Source organism: Pezoporus wallicus, unplaced genomic scaffold (genome assembly GCF_028554395.1).
Source record: "Pezoporus wallicus isolate ANWC-B61680 ecotype Strahan unplaced genomic scaffold, APGP_CSIRO_Pwel_v1 contig_2132, whole genome shotgun sequence".
In the NCBI taxonomy this organism is placed as follows: Eukaryota; Metazoa; Chordata; class Aves; order Psittaciformes; family Psittacidae; genus Pezoporus; species Pezoporus wallicus.
The window spans coordinates 2490603-2514656 of NW_026637551.1; the positions used below are offsets into that span (position 1 = coordinate 2490603).

The 24054-nt window shown below is 34.6% G+C and overlaps 1 protein-coding gene across 3 annotated transcripts in view; it reads left to right on the forward strand.

Annotated features, from left to right (window-relative positions):
• CNTLN (centlein) overlaps positions 1-24054 on the forward strand; it is a 190209-nt gene that overhangs the window by 136563 nt on the left and 29592 nt on the right. For all 3 annotated transcript variants that reach the window (XM_057406298.1, XM_057406299.1, XM_057406300.1), the window contains one exon: positions 20981-21145. In XM_057406298.1, coding sequence (XP_057262281.1) covers positions 20981-21145 — 165 coding nt within the window. The remainder of the gene's footprint in view (positions 1-20980; positions 21146-24054) is intronic.

The following is a 24054-nucleotide window of genomic DNA, read 5'->3' on the forward strand; positions in this document are numbered from 1 at the left end:
GATTTAGACAGATGAAATGATTTTAAAGCACACATTTGTTTGGGGGGTTAGTGTTTTGTTTTGTTTTTTTTTTATAAGAAACACTAAGATATTTAAATATTAAGATTCCACAAGAGAAATAACTTTTGGTGTTTGTTTTTTTTTTCTTGCAAGAACACTGTTTTCATTGTTCCTTCTCAATGCTTCTGTTACTTTAGATTTTAGAATTTTCTTGCATAGGTAGATGGTAAAAAACAAGCAAACAGACCATGAAAAAGTGAAAGATTTCTCCCTCTAGATTTAGGGAGAGTCTTAAATACTTCAAAAGTGACAAAAATGTCTGGTATCTAAAAATAAGCTTCAATATGTAATCATAAAGTTCTGACTAATCTTACAGTAACAGTGAACTTATGATGCTGGGCTAAAGTGTACCGTTCTATGAACAGTAAACATTAATATCATGGATGAGATGCCATGTTGCCTGAATTTGGCTAAGAAAATAGATCCATTAGCAGACAAGGGCAGATATGTGTGCAGTCAGTCCTTTATTATAATCCCCAATGAATCCAGTGCTAGAAAATCAACTATATACTTAAGATTTTAATGTTCAAGATGTTAATTTTGAGACAGACTTTACAGTTCATACAATCTAAGGACTGTCTGGCATCTCCTGATTTTCAGAAATGTAGGTATATGTATGGTTTTCTGTATTTTTCTTGAAGATCCACCCAGGCATGTATGTATGTGTATATTTGTCTGTCAGCTTGTAAGAGTTCAGAATGCTAGATTCGAGGCAGGTTTTTTTTTTTTTGTTTGGCCTTGTAAACTCTGCAGCAACGTAGATTTCTTGCTTTGTTTTGTTTCTGCAAAAGCAATTTATTTTTTTTTTTGCATATTTCTGCAAAAATGACTGTAAAGTGATTGCACATGTGAAATCAAAGCTTGGATTCTCCAAGGATTCACATCAACACTGAGTCAAGACCGTCTGTACAGAACTACGGTAGTTACAATTTGCTATCTGTGTACAGAAATCACAGCTGGGGCTGATACTTAATGTACAACCAAAGGGATTTAGCATTTCCTAAGTTTCTTAGAAAAATATCTGAAAGGAATTGTTGGAAAAATCCAGGATTTTATTTTCTAAGATTTATTGCCCCTTCTTTTCATTTCTATCACTGACTGCTTATAAGAGGAGTAAATTTATTGCATACAACATAGTAATTATAATTCATTTTATGTAGTAGGTGTCATTCTTGTTGCAAAAGTTCAGGCAAAGTATATTGAATAAGAAATGAAAATCATAAGCGGGTTAAATCTTAACTATTTATCTTATTCGTGTCAAGGCCATTCACAGGTACACTGCTCAAAAGTACCGGAGGATCTTTTTGCATCAGTTCTCCAGTGTTTCTCAGGGGATGTCACAGGAAAAGCTGCATTTCTTAATGGAATGCCATAGGCATTTGCCAAGTTTCTGTGTAATTCTATTTCAGCAGGAAACCTGAATGTTAAAGAATGGAAACATATCAACCAGTCAAACACCAACAGATCCTTTGGAAAGAAAAAATGTGAAGGTTTAAGTAAAGTTTTCTAGATGCACAGATGTATTCCTGAAGATACATACCTTAAGTTTTTGATGAACTGGGAAGAAAAGGAGCTGGTTTTGGTTTTAGTTTTGGGGTTTGTTTTTGCTTTTTTATTTTTGGTTTTGCATATTTTAGCTGTAATACAGCCTAGGATTTTTTCTGATAGCATTTTAAAAATCCCACCAAACTGTATTTTAGCCTTTCAATTTTCTTTAAATATTACGGGAACTCTTTTTCCCTGAACTCATACTTTGTATTTGCAATAGAATTTGCTTGCCAGAAGTTTATCTCAGGTGTAGAAGGGTGTGAGCCTGAAAAAATGAAAGAGTAAAGCACTAGTGAAAAGTCTAAAGCTTTTTATTCTTTAAAGTTTGTTTGTGGCTTTCTTTACAAATTCTCATGGCTACTTTTTGCTGCCCAGTTTATCAGAGAACAGCTCATAATTCAGTTGCATCTGCAAATTCAGCACCACAGCTTCGCTCTTTTTATGGTACCCAAATATGAGTGAACCAGGGATTACATTGAAATAAAGATTAAACTGATGCTGATTTTAGATGCCTTGTAAATTATTAACTATTATTTACACAAAGATGTCACTTTGACTCTGGTTTTCATAAAGGGATTTTTCCCTTTTTAAGAGATGTATTCTCATTTACATAACAATTTTTGTGTGTCTGTGGCTTTCTTAAAGTAAATTTTAGGAATAAGCTTGAAATTATAAACTGAGTGCTGTTTGAAATTACCCTGCAGTATGATAAAACTGCTTTTGGAACTTCCTCAGTTTTGTTCATTACAGCAAATGTGTAGTTGTTTTGACAGTTTTGGGGGACTTTCTACATGAACATTGTCCAGTTAGAAATTCTCGCAGGCATATCCAGTTGTTTTCTCCCAGAATGCTTTAACATGTGTCTTCATTTTATTTTGACTCTTCTTTCACGGAAATACTCCAGCACATTTGTGCTATTTTTTATTAAGTTCATAAGAAAGCTTCTGCATTCAGTGTCATGATTTCTAAATTAAGCGGGTTTCTTTTCTTTCCATTGCATGAAAAGATATTTTTAATTATATACATCAAATGAAACTATTCATACCTACAGAATGCCTGAATGATAATATTTTATTAAAATATTTAGAAGAAATAAAATTTAGAAGACTTGAATTGCACTTTTTACAGATTAATTGTGCAGGAAATTGCTGCTACATCAGTATTGTATGCAGGAATTCTGACTTTCTATTTTTACTACAGTAGTAGTAAAAAAAAATAAAGATGAATGAATCAAAGAACTCTGAAGCTTCTTAGGGAAATTTTATTCCCAAAAACATCATAAGAAATGTATTTCTTCCCCTCTTCTTCTTTAGAAGTGTACAGGTTATCCTGTCCTAGCTACTTTCACTATGAATAGTCCTGGTTAATTTGCAGCAACTGTAATCTTTAGGCACGATATTTAAAAAGAAGTAAAGGCAGTTTGTATAAATATTTAAAAATCACAACAACAAAATTTCTATTTTACTTTTTCTGAAAATGCAGCAGAAGTGAAAAGGTAAACCAGAAGGAATAAAAATGTGATAAAACAGGATATACTGCCTGACCTTTGCAGAGTGCAAATACAATGTAAGACAGCAGAGGTTTATATAATAATTGAACTAAACTATGTACCAGTATGAGAGTGGATCTTCTCAAAATCTGACTGGGTATAAAGTCTTTTTTTTTTTTTTCTTGAGCTTCTCAAATCATATTGCTGTTGTCATTGTGTATGCATGCCCTGGAAAGACCTCTTTATGGGCACAGTCGATAACTCAAAACTCACCCCAGTCTGTGTATTCTTGAGAGAAAGACATTCTTCCTGGACTTACCACAGTGTTCCAGACTTGAAGGGCAACATTATCTGTAGGTAGGAAAAATTGTGTGCATTATACTTTAAAGTTAAAACTCATGGCATTTTAGTACTGTTTCAGGGTCCGACATGTAGTTTTTGAAGGCTTTGACACATATTTTGGCAATATTAAGAATAGATTCTGCTATATTGTAGTTTTATTAGACCCTTGTTGAGCTTAATAAATTGAAAATCAGGCTATATGTCACATGTATAAAGACTGGAAACAGTCAGATGCTGCTCTGTGACTCTAGAATACACCTCTTTCCGGTCCTAGTCCAAAATTCTGCCTGAAATAAACATGACCAGCTAAACAGATATGTTTCAAGTTTTTTGGTTACTAAATGGGGAAAGGTCTATATAATTTTTCCTCAGGTAAACTACTGATTCAACATTGCTGCTGATCTAAAACAGTTCTCAACTTTTTATTTTCTACTCAGTCAGAGAAGTTAACTTGGAAATAAAATGAGGAATGTGAAATGATAAACATAAAAGTAACTGGACTTTTAAAATGCATATACTACACCAAAAAAAAAATTGTTTTATTTTTGTAGTTTGCTGAATTGAAAACTTACAGCATCCTGAACTAAGTTCTGTTAAGAGAACTACATTTAAAATATATTTATCACGAAACTGTGCTGTCATGACAAAATAAAAATAAAGCAAAATACCTTTTGCATTTATATTGATCTCTGAAGAAAAATTACAATAGACCTGTTGAATTATTGATGAACAACAGTTGAAATACATTGCATTTGGAAATAAGTCTCATTCATAAATTAAAGAGAGCAATTCGCATGAACTAGAACTGTGAAAGTTGTATTATATTGCTGCCAAAATGAAATAACTTAGAGGAAAGTAAATTCTAGAAAAATATAAAGAAAACTTGTGGAGACTACGTGAAGTTCATAAATACACTTACTACTATTTATATTGCTGTATCATGTAGAAATTGTAAAAAGTGTGGGTTTGTATTAAAAGAAAATCTGTGTCACAAGGATTAGCATGTTCTTGTCATGTTAGAGACAGTGTACATGTGTATTAGCACATCTAATATAGTTATCTGATAATACAATAACAGTATATAATTGTATTATACTATATACTTATAGTAAGCACTGGAAAATACTATCTTGTAATTTTTTTCTTCATGGATTTCATGTGATATGTAGTTTATTTTTCTTCACCTTCCCTGTGATTTAAACAAACTTTCCTTGTGCATTGAATCTTATTATTAGACAAAAACTAGAACTCAGTTTGTAGTTTATTCTCCCAAAAATTTCCTGAATAAGATACTATCTGGGACCTGGAAAAGCTCAACAGATAGTCTTGTAATTGAATTCCCTTTTGTACTCACTGGAGTGTTTTCACTGAAATCAGTCTGATCGGATCAGCATAGAACATTCTTGAACATTCAGTACTATGTAAAGTTCTGAGGATAATGTAAGGTTTTGTCAGATGATATTTATTCCTTGTCAAATTTTACCCCCCAAAATCCTTTTATTTGGGAATAATTATTCATATGTTGACAGATTACATTTCAGCACTGGCAGTCTTTTTTTCTCATGGATTGCCATAGAAAACCAGTTTAGGTTACAATTGGATCAGTACTCTTAGGCTTGTTCACTGGAAGAGTCTATGAATTATTCATTACTACTACCTACCAGTATTAACTACAAAAGTGATTTACTAACCACTAACCACATGCATATGCTTATTTCCACTGAATTCAATGGCATTTCAAGACCGCCCGGTGTATGGTGGTAAAAATAAATTTTATTTGCTCTAGTCTTGAATATAGACCTCTCTGTAATGAGAGGTTCTTTTGTGTTTTGAACTTGTAGGGAAGGAATTACAATGGAGAATGTAATATTTGAAATATCATTATATTGTAATAGTTATTATATTGTATGATTTAGTATTCTGATAGACTATCAGTCTGTGTACCATTCTCTGTGTACCATTCTATATAGGTGCTACTAAAGTGCAAGAAATAGGTGCCTTGAGCTTTTAGCAGCTGTATGTCGTACCTTGAAAGTCTGAATTCTCTTCGTTTGCAAGATTTCAAGAGTCATGAAACACTTTGGAAGTACTTCTGCATTTCTTTATACTGTGAGCATGAGTTGATTCTCCTGGCCTCTCCTAATGCATCCTTTTATCCTGCTTCCCTTTCCTTTGCTCTTGTCCTAATCTGGTCAATAATTATCCCTCATTGTGAAGCTAGGGGACATAAGATTGGTGGAACAGGGTGCTCAGCATGGTTAGCAAGGTAGATAGGTGCATGGAATAGGTGAATCAGTAAAAGATGGGTTTGTTCCTTATTTGAGAAGTTGGAATTTGAAGGAGCAGGGTCATGGGATTGCAAAAATGCCTCTGTGACCTGAAAGTATCTAGAGGTCTTACAAGCACATCCATTTATTTTTGTTGTGTGTCCCTGTGTAACAGTGATTGCTTGTATTAAAATGTACCTATGAGATTAAATGCCAGAAATGATCATCATGGTTGGTTCTACTTACTATTTGGATTGGAGCTAAGCATTGACACATGGAACAGTGTAGATTATGTGTCTCAATTCATGCCTTAAGGTTAAATTGGTGCATATGAGTGCCACTTAATCATTTTCAGTAGTTCAGAATCTCACGTACCATGAAATTAATTTTTCAGTTGATCCCTCACATGAATGATAACTTTTTTTTTTTTCCCCAAGATAATGGTTTACACCTTACACATCTATTCTATTTGGATATACTATGAAATATATGACAGTCATTTTGCTGTTTGTTTGATAGGTAAAATCTTTCAATCATTTTTTAAAAATTAGTGGCAGTGTAAAAAATCCAAGCCAGTGTAAGAGGATATCTTCAGTCATTGACAGCTATTTTAAGCTTTCAATCATCACCAGAGGCTGATTGAAAAGTATAGATCATTATGACCTCACAGCGTTTTTAATGAGGAAATCATTACATCATAATGAAAACCAATACGTTGCTCAAGTTCATGTTGAGCAAGGCTGAATTGCTGTCTCCTGGGAACCAGGGACTCTGAAGAAAAATGAGAGTCCTAGTAGGAAATGAGCTGAGCATGAGCTCCTATTGCCATTGTGAAAAATACTAGCACAGTCCTTGAATATATAAACTGGAGGCTATACAATAGAAGCAGAGAGAATGTATTTTCTTTCACTTGGCGTGATTTGAGTGCTCCTAGAATACCCTATGTAGCTCTAACCCAGAATCCAAGAAAGACATTGATAAAAGTAAAAAGCATTTCAAGAAGACTCATGAAAAAGATTTGAAAATACACCATTCCAGAAAACAATTTGATGTTTTCAGAAAGTTAAAAGGAGTTTAAAAATTAAAGGGTAACTGGAGTTTAAATATTTGCATGAAGAGTCTTCAGTCTAGCAAATGAAAATTGGAAAAAAAATTCAACTGAAACAAGATAGAATCATACCAGATACGAGGTTTGTAATTTTTATGTGACTTTAATTGACCATTACCAATTGGAGTCAGAGAATTGCAATTATATTGGACAGTTAATCTAAAAAGGAAGAATTAGTGAGAAATCAACTGCTCATGGTTAGCAGTGGGCAGTCTTTCTGCAGGGAATAAAATAAAAAGTCTGTTCTGTAGGAAGCAACAAAAAATAGAGATGGGAGGAGAGAGGATATGTGAACTGAACTATGTGAACTGAGGTAATGAAAAGTACAAACAGGCAGGTATGTTTTCAACTTCAGTAACACTTCATTTATCTGTGGAACTGAGGGAAGAAATGCGTGTACTTCGTAGAGCACAGCTGATCAACAGTATTTTTGTAATGAAACCCAGAATGCATTTAATGGTGCTGTGAAATAAAATGTAAACATGGATGATAGATTTAAGAAAAGTCAGACCAATATTTTAAAAGAGTCTAACTGAAGCCAAGGGGGAGTGTTATAATGATGTTCAAACATCAGGTTATAAAGAAGAGAAATTCTGAGGCAGAGGAAGAAGCCATCACCATGCAAGACGTACAAATATAGACTCATGGCACAGGGAAAATGGATAATGAAATGGAGAGAATGACCTAAGATAAATGAATGTTCCACCATGTGCAACAGGAACATTAAAAGAGAATTAGCCTTTAGCAGAAGAAATGAAAACAGAAGGAATAATAGCTTTTGTGGTGTGACGTACGCAGAATTTAGATTACGTTGGTCTGGTACATCCCTTTACAGTTACTGATTGTAGAGCTGAGAGAAGGCTAAAGCCTCACACAGGTAATGTGTAACTTGGTAAGGTAAATTCAGTAAAGAAAAAGGTGAATTACAATTTTTTAATATTTTTTTCATATTCTTTTGTCTACCTGTAGGTTGGAGTGTAAAGAAACAGTTTTTTAGTGAGCTGGTAGTGAAATATTTGAAGGAGAAAGCTTTTCATTTGAACTGGGGAGACAGAGTCAGATGATCTTTTTTAGTCAAAATCTTGATAAAAGACTTAAGCTGATACACTTCATTAAGGGCTTGGCTTCCAAAGAATAAAAATACTTATTTTTCAAAGTATTGTTTGCAATAGAAACTTTGGTAGAAAAAAAGAAAACTAAATCAACAATGAGAAACAAATGAGGGAAAAGCATTCTGATATATAGTAATTTTAGTTAAAGATCTACAGGTGCTGCATTTATGTGAAGATAGAAATTTTACAAGCTTTGTCCCTCAAGAATGAAGTTGAGGTAACCATGAGGAAAGCTAATCAGCGGGAGACATAAATTTCCTTTACTTAGGAAAGAAGGCCTATGTCGAGGTCTGAAACGCAATTTTGATGTTTATGATGATTTACAGTCTCAAGACTTCGACTTTGAGTAGTTTCCCTGAAGAAAAGTTTTTTCATAATTTTGATAAGAAGGCATTATTTGTAGCTTAGAGTGCATTTTATTGCAGCCCACTGTCATACATATTACTGTGTATAGTTCAAAAGTCATTTTACAGTAAATTCTTCAAGATTACAAATATTGGATTGTCCTGACTGTATTATTTTTTTCTGTCAAGATTTGTAAAATTTTAGTTTTGTTTCCATTTATTGTAAAATTTTAGTTTAGTTTCCATTTCTCAACTGCTGCTTTGTGATGTTTGTTCTTTTCACAAGGAGTTAAAAACTTCTGTGTATATACAAATGCATATTTTCTTATTTACATACACTCACCGTGTATCTCCAGACTTGTCTTTACACTGGCATCTTTTGTAGTAGACATGGTGTGTAAGGTATTCAGTTTATATATGTCAGATCCTCCAGGGCCATGGCTTTTGCCAGATGAAGCACTTTCGATTTTGAGGCTGATGAAACACAGTGCTATTATTGATCTGTGCATGACACAGCCTGTATCTCTGCTGGCAGAGTGTAGCAACATTTATCCAGGAATTTGTGAAATGTCACTCGGATCATGTTCATAAGGTAAACTGCAAAAACCAGGATCCGAGCTGAGAATCCATGAGGAATTGGACGTGACTCTCTTACTCCTTCGTCCTATCTTCTAGGTCAGCCAAGTGGTATTTGTTAAGACAACGTCTGTGTTTTGTATTAGGTGTTGAAGAAAGTATGATTATCACTAGGAACACCCTGTACAATATAGTCCTACTGTTGTTTTACTCATTTTTTTAGGTCACTTGAAAGAACAGTATTTTAAGTTAGTTAAAGCAATCTAAACATTGCAAGTCTATAATTTCTGTTGTGTTTGTAGAAAAATGACAGCTCCTGTATGGCTCCAATCAGGAAACTCTGTTTACATTTCCCAAATTTTCTTGCTTCACTTTGCATTTGGGGATGTGCAGCAATAAATGCTTGCCATTAAGATCCCAGTAAGCAGTGGTCAGAAAGGGTGTGTGACTGTATTTACACATAAACCTGCCCAAATGCTTATATTTAGAGGTTTGATTTCTTTATAAATTACAACTGAAAAAGGCTGTGCATTTTTGTTAGTATCAAAAGCGTGTCATGTAAAACATAATGCAAACTAAGGTAAATAATAAAAAAGCAAGCTTTTATATCAAGTCAAATGTGACTTTTCCAGATATTTTTTTGTAAGTAGTGTTTCAGCAATAGACTCAGTGTAATCTGGAAATGGATGTTGCACCTTCTCCTTAAAAAAAAATTGTTTTAAAGTGTAAAAAAGACACAAAAAGATACAATTCCTAATTTAAGTTTTGGTTTCTAAAGTAATTTGAAAGTTAGCCATGAAGGAAAAAAATAATTATTGTGATACTTGCCAACATTTTTCAATTCTAAACAGTAAAATCTTTAGAAAAGTCTCTTGATTGTTTGATTTAAAAATCAACTACTAGTTAAGGAAAGAAGAAATAGTTTTTACTGAAGTTAAAGGTTTGAGTTTGGCCATCTTGAGGGTTTTTTCCCAAGTATAACAAGGTTTTCTTTTATTTCTGTAAGATAATTTCTGTAGTTTGAATCCCACAGACCAAGTCCAGATTTAAATGAAATATCATTAGTGAATTACCACTGAAATTTAATTAGCCTCAACTTTTAAAATGTTCATACTTGATGCATGTATTTTTACATGTTATCCTTCCCTTTACAAGATTGACATATGTGAGATGCAAACTCATAATCATAAGCTGTGGAAAAGCAAACATTTCAGTTGACTGGTTTGTGGGGCAGGGTGGGGTGGCTTGCTGGTATGTATGTTTATTTAGCAAAAGTCCACAGGTTGGACAGATACCAGTGTCTGTTTCTCAGGAACATGAAGATGGTGTTACAAATCATGAAAGCCACCTGTTTGTCAATCTGCCACTCTTCATAGTAAGCCATTGCCAGTTTGTCAAGCACTATTTCTTACAGGGAATTTCAGAGAGGGAATTTATTTCGCTACTTAGCAGTTAGCAGTGTCAAGGCACTCTGTGAGATACTGTGTCTTATTTCAGACACCACACATAAAATACCCATATTGGAGGGGAAAAAAAAAAACAATTCTAGGTTTTGAACATGTTAAATATGAGAAAAAATTGAAGGAGTGTAATTAATGAAATCTATAAAATAACAGATCATTAGTAAAGACTGACGGAGTGTAATAGCCAAAATAGTTTTCCAGTGCATAAAAGATTATTTAAAAGGGCTAGTGGTCAGTTTGTGCTTCCATCTCCTGTAAGGAGAATAGATTTAATTTTTCAAGAAAGATTATTTAGGCATAAGGCAAATTTTCTCTCTGAGGGCACTGAAGAACTGCAGAAGGCTGCCAGGAGGATCTTCACTGTAGTTTAATTTAAATTTTGCACATGTGGTAAATTTAATGCATTCATGACATTGTTACCAGTCTTTCTCTTTTGTCCTCATTTTTATTTGGAAGGACTTTTTTTTTTTTTACTTAACTAGCACAGGAAGAGTTTGAACAATGGAGCTAGCAGCTAGTCCTTGCAAGTCTTTTTTTTTTCCTGGAACACCAAATTCTCGTTTTCCTCCATGCAGTTTATGACTCTTTGGTTTTTAGTTAGGTGTATAATGGTCAGAGAGCAGGACCATAGCAATAGCTCCCACATCTTGTCCTTGGAGAAACAATGTCAGAAAAAAATACGTAGTCCTAGAGTTCTTTTTAACTCCTCCAGATTTCAGAAGAAGAATCTTCGTTACTAGTTCAGCACTCTTAGGTCTCCTGCAAACCAGAAGTTTCCTGTGTTTGGCCCTATTTTCTTACCCATTCCAAACTGAGATTTCTTTGTCCAGTTTACTGCAAAACATTTTTTAGAGCCTGCATCTTAGTCCAGCTTTCTCACTCTCACAATACGTTGTTTAAGCTTGTATGTTCAAAGTTAATGTCCGTGCTCTGCTGTCCTGGCTACTCCCTTTCACTGCAAGAAGAAACACCAAAGGACGCATCCATAGCCAGGAGCACAAAGGAGAGTAGTACAGCCATTCTTATCACTTTACCAAGGAAGATGCATGAGCCTTCAAAATGCATGTGATTTTATTTTTTGTCTTTCTAGGCATAAAATAATACAAGTCAAGAACTAAGGTATCTTCAACAACAGCAGAAAAATGTTACAAATTAGAGTACTTAGTAGACAAAAAATGGTATCTGGAAACTGCACCCGAGATTCTTTTTTAAAATGGTTATTTACAGCATTCCGTCCTTGGGATTGTCCTCATTTTTCTCTGCCTTAGATCCTAGTTATTGCAGACAATGAGCAGAGGCTCACAGGGTTCTTTGGCATCCCTGCAGAAGTCACACACTATTACTCTCCTCGTAACCAAAAAAGAAGAGTTTTTTTTGGTTTTGCAGACAGGTTAGTTTGCCTAAAGTGCCTGAACTTCATGGTCCAGCTACTGCTAGAGGATGTAGAAGTATGATTATACTTCCTTACTAGTGCTTTGCACCATATGATCTGCTCTGCAAAAGATTCACTAGCAACTGATGAGGTAATCAGGGGCCGTTACCATATCTTGTGTCATGTTTAGGTTAATTTTGCATCTCTCCATGCTACTTTTGATGCCTAACATGGCAAGAGCTTCAGTTTCTTTCTCAGGGTTGGAGATTGTATGACTAGCCATATCATGTCACAAGATTCACAGGCACTGGAAGAGGATTTACTCTTCTGTGGCAGAACTGGTCTGCCTGTGCACAGTTTTCTGTTAATTCATAGATTCAAAGGTGGTCCTTGGTATTATGTACACCAAAGAGAAACGTGTGACTTTGTCTACACGTATATCTCAGTGAAGCAAGCCGAAGAGAATCAGGCAAGTGCTAAGAGACAGCAGCTATAGGTGTGGTTCAAGCTGGGACACTGAACTGCAGAGGTTAGGCACAATGTAGTCCTCAAACTGTTCATGTATGTAAAAATAATTAATTGCCCAGATGAGTTATAATATTGATAATAATCATGATAAAGGTAAAGTGTATTTTAATTTATGCATTATCTGAAAATACGGCTTTTGCTTGTGATGGTCCTTTGAGCTATTTAATACGTAATGAAAGGAGTACTTTACTCAAACTGTTCATTTATGCCTGTAATTTTAGCAAGGGTTCCAATGATAACATAAGTTACAAATTAAAGATAAGGCTGTGAGGGTTCATTTACAAGAATCCAGGAATGAATTCTCACTTTAATTTATATGCAGTACCATTGTAGTGGTGTTTTTTAGATGCAGTCCATTATTTTGAAATACATCCCTGTCTTTGCATCTTCCCCACAATGTCTGTCGTCAGCTTCCTCATACTTCTTAGAAGTGGCTAGTAATATGCCTTTATTTTCTTATCTAGAAATGTAAATGATACACTAATATTTGCACAGTATCACTCTTATGTGACTACAAAAAATCTAGGTGTTTTACCCTTTTTTTCAAACTTTGTGTTGTGTATTTCTACTTTTGTCCTCCTCTGTGAGAACATGAGAGAAGTTTTCCTAAACTCCTCAGTAACTAACTTTGCTAATACAGTTTATACTTAAAATGATTTGCCTGTACACTGCTGTCTACATTAAAAAAAAAAAAACAGAAAAAAAAAAAGCTTCTGCAGATATTTTTTCATGTTTTGTTAATACCTGAAACAATTACAAATTAGGTGTCTGAATAATTGTGTAAAATTAAATATAGAGCAATCTTGAAAATTTTGTCCCTTGAATATTGCAACTCACTTCTTATACCTCTAAGGTACATGGGGTTTAGTAATTTTTATCTCAAAATATCACTTACATCACTTCTTCAAACCTTTGTAGCTTTTAGACATGTTTTCTGTAGGATGGTAGAAAATTTTTGTTAGCAGCTGAAAAGTAGATTTAAGTGTACAAAACCAATACATTAAGAGGAGGCCAGAATACAGGAGATGAAACAGTTTTCCCTGTAAGTGCAGAATACCTGTCTGCTTGTATTTGAGATGCAGCAGCAGTATTTCAATAGAAAATGGTTCGTTCTCTAAAACAGATGGAAATGAGGAGACGTTAAATTAATATTTCACCATTCTTTCAGCTGTTTTCTTCCTTTCTTGCTTATATTTTCTTTTAAAAATAATTTTAATTTTTAAAGATATAAAGCTGTATGCTTTGGAAATAAGTGGGTAAATCAAAAGAAAGTTTAAAAACAGTCTTTAAAATAGCATTTTCATTTTGATTTCTTTCTATTTTATGTGAGCTATACAGAAAACAGATGGAAGCATTATTAATTTTTTCCCCCAATGAGTTTTAGTGCAGCATATTTGTACGTGTTATCTGAAACATATGAATACTTAGTATTGCTGCTGTTAAATTCGTAATGAGTTGTAGGGATTGTGAAATTCCCTGACTGGCTCTCATGCAAGTAGTTCATTTGCAGTGCTTAGATGTGTTAAGATTAAGCAGAGGGAATATGGCAAGCACTATCCCTGACCCTAGATGAAAAAATCAAATTTCTAGCTTCCTGAGTTTGCCCCAACTGTCATGTTTGGTTAAAATCAGATAAATACTGTTCAACCCTGCAGAAAAACTTTGCAGTAAAAACTAGTCCTAACTTTAAAGGATTGCATGGATTCCATGTCTGTATTCTCTAGTAATTACAAAGGAGTGGAAATCTTAGGGCAAATTTTGTGCATCAGATGGAAGTCTTTGCTTATATATAGCAGCAGTACTTACTGTGCACAGGCATGTTATGTGTTGGAATACCTAAGTCAAGTTGTATTTGTGTAGGTAACAATGGTGGTGTTACATGGAAACACTGGGTTTGGACTCAAGCCAAATCCTCACAACTGGGTTGCCATAACATCCAGATATTTTCAAGTAGGACACAATGTTATGAAATGTCTCATTTTCAGTTGAATTGTAATAAAACTTAGTTTTATGTATCATGTGGAGTCTGTGTAGATATTAATATTTCTAATATGTATATGTATAAGATATAGCATAATATACTCTATTTTTCTTTTTAAGAAATATTTTTTTTTTTATGTTATATAGATTTTGACTGGAAATGTTAAGGCGTTATAGACAAGGTCATGCACATCTGTATATTCTGTCAATTTGCATCTCTGCATTGGAAGTTCAATCCCTACAAAAATTAAAGCAAGTAGTTGTGAGCATATAATCGATCATAATGAAATTACTTATATAAGTAATGTTACATTCATAGTTAATAGTCCTTATATTCCTTTGATATTTGCAAGGACAGATAGAGTGCTGCATCTATTTAGTATGAAAGCAAGATAGTTTTCTTAATATGTACAGAAATTAGGCATGGGATACAGCAATATTTACTCCTACAGAGACATTAAATCAAAGTAATAGAAAATGCAAGCTAAACCAGAACTGCTGCAGGTCAAACCCCTTATATTTGAATTGGTGTTATCATTATACAGATGGCGTTTCACAAGCATTTTCATAGTTTAATATATGATGATATTATATATATAATATTACCTATATTATGACTTTTTTCTTATTTCTCGTAATTTATTTGAAAAATCATTGGTTGCAAAATGTCCAGTTCTGTACTTAGGCTTGTCTGTTGTTTATAACAGCAGATTTTTTTTTTTTGAGAATCGGGCTCAAAATGTATTGCTCCAATTCATTTATACATGAGTGTGTGTTTCTCTAGAATAGATGCATGTGCTCCAGTATTGATCTATGTGGTATTTATCATTCTTTAGAAAAATGAAAAGGTAAAACAGAACAAAATTTAAAATGGACCTGTCTGCTCTGATTTTATTGATTTTATTGTTTTATTTTGTAAGATACTATAGTTAAATGTTATAATTCTGTTTTTTTGTAAGGTGTAGAAAAAATTATCTGTAAAGAACTATAAAATAGCTGAATTAAAATTACAAGTAAAACATCTGTTTATGAAGCGGTACACAGTAAATAGCCCTTTGTAAAAGATGATTACTCTTGATCAGTACTATCACATGAATAAGAAGATATTAAGAAACGTTGATAAGAGTTTGTTCATGATTACAACTGTATTCCCAATGATAACTGAATTTATTATTTATATGTGTGAAAGGGCCATTCTATAGGTAACAGTGTAAACATTGCTTTTATAAAACTGATGAACTCCAATTGTGTTACAGTGACATTATCAATAGGAGAACTGTTTTTTCTTAAGTAAAATACTTGAAATGAGAAATATACCTCTTATCTGCATGCTGATATCTGTATTTCTCTGCTGGGAACTAATTTAAACACTTCATGAGAGATTGACATTTTCAGTACCTTAAACACCCTTAAAAGCTGCTTTGTTCATTGCAAACCATATTTAGTATGACCTCCTAATAATGTAGCATACCTCAAGTGTCATGCCTGTCTTTACACTGGAGCTGTGTTCATCTATACTAGACAACTGCACTTCAAGGAAAGATTTTTTTTTTTTTTCTTGATAGGCAATTAGCAGTAATTAGGAAGATTCACTTCAGAAAGATGTCAACATGAGATTGTTTAAAAAAGTTGAATGTCAGTGGCTTTAAAAGAAGTTTTTTTTTTCCTGACACATAGGTATGGCATTTGAAACATGAAATGTTAATTTAACTTTTCTGCTTATTATTCATGCACAATATTATTTTGTCATTCAGATACTACACTGACAGAGTGCAAAGGGTGTTAAAATAGTGCTGTTAGAATAAAAAGAGGATTAAGCTACCATTGGCCAATTAGCCAAAGGGTACTTAATGGTCTCTAAAGGATACTGAAGTCTAACAACTAGCTAAAGAACTGGCAAAAAGTCCTCTGCATTACCTTCGTTTACTTGACATTTTGTGAAACAGTCAGCAGCTGAAAACTGCATTTGGCTGAAAAAAAAATTTATCTCAGTGATAAAGTAAATTTTACTAAAATTTTAGAAGAATATATGACAAATAACTTTTACATTTTATAACTTTTTCTTGCTTTTGGGCATCTTTATTTAAATTCAGGGCTAGCATATTAAGTCACCAAAGATTTTTCTGTTTCATATTTTTTCTTCATGTCTAGAATACTAAGTAATCAACCACTTACAGCACTTGCATGATGCAGATTTGGAGTTATTTGCCTTTATATGATTCACAATAAGTATGCGGCACAGTTGGTATTTTAGTCAGTTACATATCTTTTGTATTTTCAGATAGCAATGTACCATTTTTGGTAATTTCAGTTTGGGGGTTTTTTGTTGTTTTTTTTTTCTGTGGCCCATCAGGTAGGTTTTTCTTGAAGAGAACAAAACAGGGTCAAGATCAGAGGGACTGAATAAATTTTGCCTTGGATATTGTAAATAGATTTATCATTATTTTGTGACGTTTGATAGAGTGTGTAAAATTTTAAATACCTGACTATGTGCCTTCCAATACGTTTAGAAAAGTTCTGTCATGGTTTATGTGTACAACAAGTACTTCTTATCCTGGATATACTTAACAATCAAACTAAAGCTGTGAGAAAATAGGATTTAAGATGAGCAGAGTTAGATTTTGAAATAGACCTTGGTACAGGATATTCATATCTATGCATAGAGCAAGTGTATTTTATTACCTGCCAGATTTCTTAGAGAAAAGATAACAGAATATGTTGACTATGTATCACTTGCAGACATATAGATGCACATTGTAACGTTTCATGTCCCAGGGTTGTAGGATGGGTGGCAAATACTAATTTTAACCATCTGAGGGTATTTATATTAGTTATATTGGATTACTAAAGAAGTAGTAAAATCAGGTAATGCTATTGCTTAAAAGGGGTTTCAAGAATACCTGACTTACAGCCCATTTTATAATTTTGCCTAGAATACTGTCATGGTTTAAGTCCAGTCAGTAATTCAGAACCGTGCAGTCACTCACTCACTCCGCCCCTTCCTCCCCCCAGCTCCTGGAGGGATGGGGAAGAGAATCGAAAGAATGTAACTCCCACGGGTTGAGATAAGAACAGTCCAGTAACTAAGGTATAACACAAACCACTGCTGCTGCCACCAATAATAATAATGATAAGGGAAATAACGAGAATACAACCACTCACCACCTGCTGATCAATACCCAGCCCAACCCTAGCAGTGATCTAGCCCTTCTGGGTAACTGCCCCCAGTTTATATACTGGGCATGACGTGCTGTGGTATGGAATACCTCTTTGGCTAGTTCGGGTCAGGTGTCCTGTCTCTGCTTCCTCCCGGCTTCCCCTCCTCCCTGGCAGAGCATGAGACTCAGAAAGTCCTTGGTCAGTGTAAACATTACTGAGCAGCAACTAAAAACATCGGTGTTATCAGCGCTGTTCCCAGGCTGAAAGTCAAAACCACAGCACTGCACCAGCTACTAAGGAGAAAAATGACTGCTACTGCTGAACCCAGGACAAATATATTCTGCATAATATATTCTGCAAATACAAATGTATGGAATCATGTACAGCAGTGGCAGTGCCGTATGAGCCACCACTAACAGAAGTTTTCATGCATGCCAGTTGCAGGAGGAGGGTGACTGAGCTAGAAGATCCTCACAGGTTTGTTGTGATTCTGAGGAGCAACAGGCCATTCTAGGAGCTTCCTACATTAATCCTTTGGGTCTTCCATGCAGCTATCTTTCTGAGCAGAGGGCTTATGATAAAAAGTATTGCTGAGTCACTGCAAGTTTTGCATTGACTACATAGAAACTGAGATTTCATCACTTACTCCTTTGTGTACAGCAGAACAGAGTGTCATGGGTATACCAGGAGCAGGGAGATTAAGATAGATGGATTTTAAAATATTGAATCTATACACATCTGTTAAGCCAAAACACTCTGGAGGAGGTGCAGCAGAAAAAGGCTGCTACATGGTGGAGTAACAGCAGTAGCCTGCCTTTACCAACATCTGGTCTAGCTGGTGTTTAAGATTCTAACTTTCATCATGGTGACCTTTTCCCCTGGAGTAAATCCTTTTTACTCTGTCACTCACAATTTGTGTGCATGGGAGAAAACGCACAAACCCCCGACATGTCTGAAAAAAAAGCAAGAAAAAAAGGCTTGACCTAAAACTTAGTGAGTTGCAGCAGCATAATGAACTTGATTCTTAAGTGAGTAAATACAAGGAATATCTTTTAGGTAGAAATATTTTGCCTAGGCTAGGGGGCTGTTTTTCACAGCATACATAGATTTATAAAGAATTTTCACATAACCTGTCAATATATTGCAAATAGAAGAATAAAGCAATAAAATTATCTACGCTGAAACATCATTTACATTGTTTCCAGAGCAGTTAAGAGACAACCTTCTTGATACTAGATGATCTTAAGGTCCTTTCCAACCCTAACTATTCTATGATTCTATATCGCTGATTGCAATTGCATGACTGTCTTTGTCTGCAAGCTGGGGGGGGGGGGGGAGTTGTCTTGTAAATCCTACACTACTCTCACTTTACCCTGGTAGTTCTGATGCTGTTTCTGAATTCATGGACATTCATATTTGAAGTATTTTTTTAACTACCTTCTAACTTAAGTAAATTCTGTAAGCAGCGTAGCACTGTCATCTTTGGCATCTGTCCCATGAAAGCCCTTTCTTTTTCAATATAGTTGCTGTCATTTTGGGGAATGTAGCCACTGCAGTCATGGCATTTTAGGCCAGATGCATTTTGGCAGCAGCAGTAGCCTAAGAAACTTCTGAGAGTCACAAGCAATCTTGGGCAGACATGGGGGCATTTCTAATTTTAATCAGAGATATTGATCTAGCTATGATTTTTTTTTCCTTTTCTTTTTATGAATAATTTATTACAGAGACACTGAATCGTGATGTTCCTCTTGTAGAAATATTGGCTATACTGGACAAATTAACATCCTTATATCCATCTATACTTTATCTTTCTATACTACTACTGGTTTTGCTTATTAAAGTAGACTTCATTTTGTCTTCTACTGAAATAATATTAATTGTGAGAATATATATATTAGATTAAGGAATAGAAAGTTAGAAAATGCATAAACACTATTCATCTCTTATTCGATAATGACAGCAGATGCAGAAGAAAATGGAAAGATTAACCCACTTTACTACGAACTTATCTTGGAGATATGGATAAAATGCCCATTTGCTTTAATAAATGCACTCAAGTGTGAAGTACTGTTAAGGTGGATGCAGGATGCACTTTCTTGTATCTGTGATATTTTTTGAAGTTAATGTAAAGTCTACAAGCATTCTCATTTAATTTATAATGGGAATAAACATGAACATAAGTAGTTTTATTTGGATATATATGTGATCTTCAGATGATTAGTATATAAACACGTGTATAAAGAGGGTTTTTTCTGCTAACATCATGTAGTGTAAAATCTGGTTTTGAGTTGAATAATAAATACTTGGAAATAGAATAGTATCTTTAGCTTTCACCCATGGATTTTTGTGTACCAGTATATAATTGGTCATACATTTAGTCATTTCGAACTGCAGCATCTTCTCCAGATTCTCATCATGATTCTTCACAAAGGAAGGTTTTTTTGCCCTTTGAGAGATTTTGAATTACCATTTTGTATAATTGTTCCTTATGTTAAAGTCTGGTATTACAATCTTCTTTGGAATAATAAGATAGTACAATAGTTACCCTCTTAAGGAGCCAGAGTTGTTAGGCCATTGGTGGCTTTGGGTGACTACAGATTCATGAAAGTTAACCACTAGCATAAAGATTATTTCAGGTCTTCATTTTACAGAAAAAAAAAATCAATGATATTTAAATTAAAACAAATACTTAATTTAAAAGCTTACCTCCATACTGTGAAATATATTGCTGCACAAATCAAGTCTTGTCAGTTGTCAATCAAGTGCAACAAGACTGAGAGTTTATTTGCATGTTATTTGTTTGAACTAAATCCCTAGCAAGCCTCGTCTGCTAATTGGACTTAGCATTTATGTTGCTAAATGAGAAGCATTTTGGCTGCAGTATAGGGTGGTAAGACCTACCCAGTGGAATAAACAACTAACATCTGTTATCCTGTCCTGCTCCAGCTTGGCTTTTACCACTTAAGTACCTCAGCCCTAGAGTCAAGGTTATGGAATATGTAGTTCTCTGGCTATGGTGCATATATGTGAAAGGGAAGAAATAGCACAACATGAGTACAGACCAGCCAACCAGAAGATATTTAGTGCAGCTGGTCCACTTTGCTTTAACCTCTACAAGCCCTACAAATATCACAACAAAAGCCAAGAGAAAGCTGTATGTTTTATAGCAGTTGTCAAGATAGCTGTTCAAGTGAGCTTACTGTGGTCACCATTAAAGTAGATTTGACATTTAACCACCTTTTTTAATATGCATTGGTGGTATTTCTTCATGCTTTGTGTAGAAAATAATTGCTGAATTCCAGGGAGGCTGTAGGTAAACAGGTTTTAACAGTAACTACTGTTACAGTTTTATATGAGAATTTTAGCCTGTCATAGCAAAAATACCAATGTGTACAGTCAAAATTAAATAAGCTTGTCTTAAAAAAAAAAAAAAAAAAAAAAGCTTGTTTTTAGTGGTAGTTGACTTCTCTTTCCTGCCAGATTTGATCTTCATGTGGACTAGAAAATTCAGCCAGTGGCTGTGCAGTGTAACTAGTTTTATCTATGCTGTTTCATTCCTCTTGAATTCCAAACAAGAGAAGCATCTAATTTTTAGGATATGATTGTGATTGTTTCTTCTGTTTGTAAAACAGATGTTGACCTCCAACCTGGCCAAGTGGCAACAGGAGAAGGAAGATTTACAAGAAAAATTGAAGTTGAGAGAACATCTGTCTCTAACTGCTGGAAAGAGTGAAGCCACACCAGCTCATTCAAAGAACATCGATTTAGAGATGAAACAGCTGCAGTGCAAACTAAAGGTGACAGAACAGATTATCTAGTGTTGAGGATAATTCATATGAACAGTATTTCATAACTGGGTCAAGCAGGTATACATGTACGCACATAGGCTATCATTTATGTATCTTAGCCAATGATTAGCAACTTAGGTGTTAGATAACCTTTGGTGTTAAGTAGAAATGTAGTCATAAGGAGGAGAGTTTAAAGTTATAATTAAAAGATTTGTGCAGATCAAATAAGCCATACAGGGAAGCTTGCTGGGTTTTCACACAATGATAAAATTAATCTTGTTGAAAAATGCTGTGGAATTACTTCAGTGAGAAGTGTGTTGAGTCGTTGCTTCCTTTAAGAAGGAAATAAGCAACACCAGTCTCTGACAAGAGAGCAAAAATGTGAGTTGATGGGGGAGCTCATATAATGTAACAGTGTTGTATTACCTATATTTCACTACTATTCTTGTCTTCAAGAGACATTCTTTTTGTATTTTTGCAGATTAGCTGGTAGGAAAATGCTAACTTGATGAGGCTATTTTTCAGTTTCAAGTGATTCTGTTATCTGTGGTTAATGTAGTTGCTGGACTGTGCTGTTGTGGGAGTGTTCTCAGCAGGTGGCCTGCCTCAAACATATTAATTCTTCCTCTCTTCCCACTGAAGGAAATATATGTGCAACTGAATGTTTTAAACTTAGGGTTTTTTTTCTGTAATTTTCTTTTTAATATTTGAAGAAAGAGAAAAGGTCAAAATTCTACAGTTTCTTGCTTCTAGAAGAAATGGCACACTTTCAAGTCGACTGCCAAAAGGCCAACTAGTAGAAAAGGCCATCTTACATGAGTGGTGTAGATAATCTGAGTACTAGATTAGCTGTAGTAGCACATGAGAGGGTGTAGGGCTCAGATCTCTTATCTGTTGATGGTAATCATGGTATTACAGATCTTGGCTCTAACACACCAAGGGCATAACATCAATATTCAGGGGTTAGTAAAGGTAGGTCACATTGATAAAGAGATGAGGGCAGCAGGGAGTAGCCCTGTAAAGGCACGTAATTTGATCTGCTTTAATTATGAGAAAGATCTTGAAACCATACATGCTGACTTCTTGAGTGTTGATTTTTAGATTTGGGGTTGACTATCTGCTTCTGTTGCTGGTGAGTGGTAATTTCTGTTAATTAGGGTTATTCCTTTTGGATGAGCATGCTCATTATCCAGAAACCTAGCAGTCAATTGCTCTATGGAAGTAAGAAAACTAAAAAATGAAATGTTTGCGTGTGTGTGAAACAATCTTAACAGTAACATGTCTGCTACATGTGACCTGCAAAATACATGGCTGAAAAATCACAGGGTTTTTGTTTCTGCAGCAGGCATTTAGCAAACATATATAGATCTGATGTCAAAAATACTAACATGACTTCTACTTCTTAAAAGATGTATTATATTTTTATTTAAAAGTAAACTGTATGCAAGACTACATTTAGAATAAGTATAGTCTGTGACCCCCATATACAAGTTAGTAAAATCACTAGTTGCTGAATCGCATGAGTTTTGACCTAAGAGCCTGAAAAGCTATTTAAATCAAGTTATTGAAATTCTTAGCCTTGTTTTGACCTAATAATTTTTCAGAAATTGAAGTCCTGCAAGTATTTTTATCAGAAAAAATTGGCAGTTGTCAACTACTGCTGCAGCTATCTAGCATACTTAAAAAAGGGATACAAAGTTATTTTCCTAAAGGGCTGAATGTGAAAGCAGCAAAAGCTTTACTCATAGCTCAAAATTTCAAAGTGCCTGGTTTTGTTAGTTAATCTTTTTTATTCAGAACTATCTTTGCAGTATTTGTTTATGTTGTGTGTAATGATTCCTTGTATCGTTGCCAGTAGGAAGTGTAGTAAGTGTGGGTGGTGAGTCTGGAAGCAAAATGCTGTAAGCGTGTGTCTTCACCTCTGAGCATGTGCAGAGGCCCACCTAAATATTCAAATTCATACCTGGTGTGTAAACCATCTAACTGGGTGCTGTGCTTCACGCTAACAAAGCTCAAGCTCAACAGCCAGGTTTCAGGAAAGTCAGGAATATTCTGCTAGCATGCATTATTTTAACAATTTTCTGGTTTACCTCGCATTTTAATAATAGTAAATAGACTAGACAAGTTATTAAGAACAATATTTTACATCTAACTATGCACATAAGAATATACACTCCCCTTGAGGTGCAAAGAGCTATGTACCATACTCCCATTAATGTTAATAGGTGTTACAAGTCTGCACTGAGCAGAGAAATTCTCCTGAAGTATCTTTGTTTACAGCATATCTGATCTGTTCACTTATTGTTTATTCATAATGAGTAAAAAGCTGTAGTGGCTGAACCTGCATGCATATATGCACACATATATGTGTGCGTATGCTTACACATATGTGTCTTTTGGCAACACCTTTGGGAGTTCTGAAATATCTATATGTGATGTTTTTGAGCTGCCATTTTCAGCAACAGCATTCAATGCATATGATCAGTTCAGATTGCTAAAATGGCTACTTAGTTAAATTTAGTATTTTTATTTCCATGGAGTGATTCAGTTGTTCTGTATTTAAATCTTATGTAGATTGTCTGTGTTTGCATGAAGGAATTGAGTGGTTTTTTTTCACTTCCTACTATATACAATGAAGAAAGGCCAACAGCTGTGTAATTCTCCTTTGCTGGGATTACATATGCCTGAAAGTTAGAATCATACCTTTTAGTTACTGATTTGTGTTAGTACAGCCAAATTTGTGCTGTTGAGTTTCAAGGCGCATAAAAATCTTGTGGGCTTTCTTGTATTCCTAAATGCACATCATGAAAAGGGATTATTGGAAATAATTGCTCTACAGATGTAGGCCCCTTGTGCTGTAGAACTATACCATTCAAAGACGTAGTTTATATGAAGATCCAATTTTATTTATCTTGTTT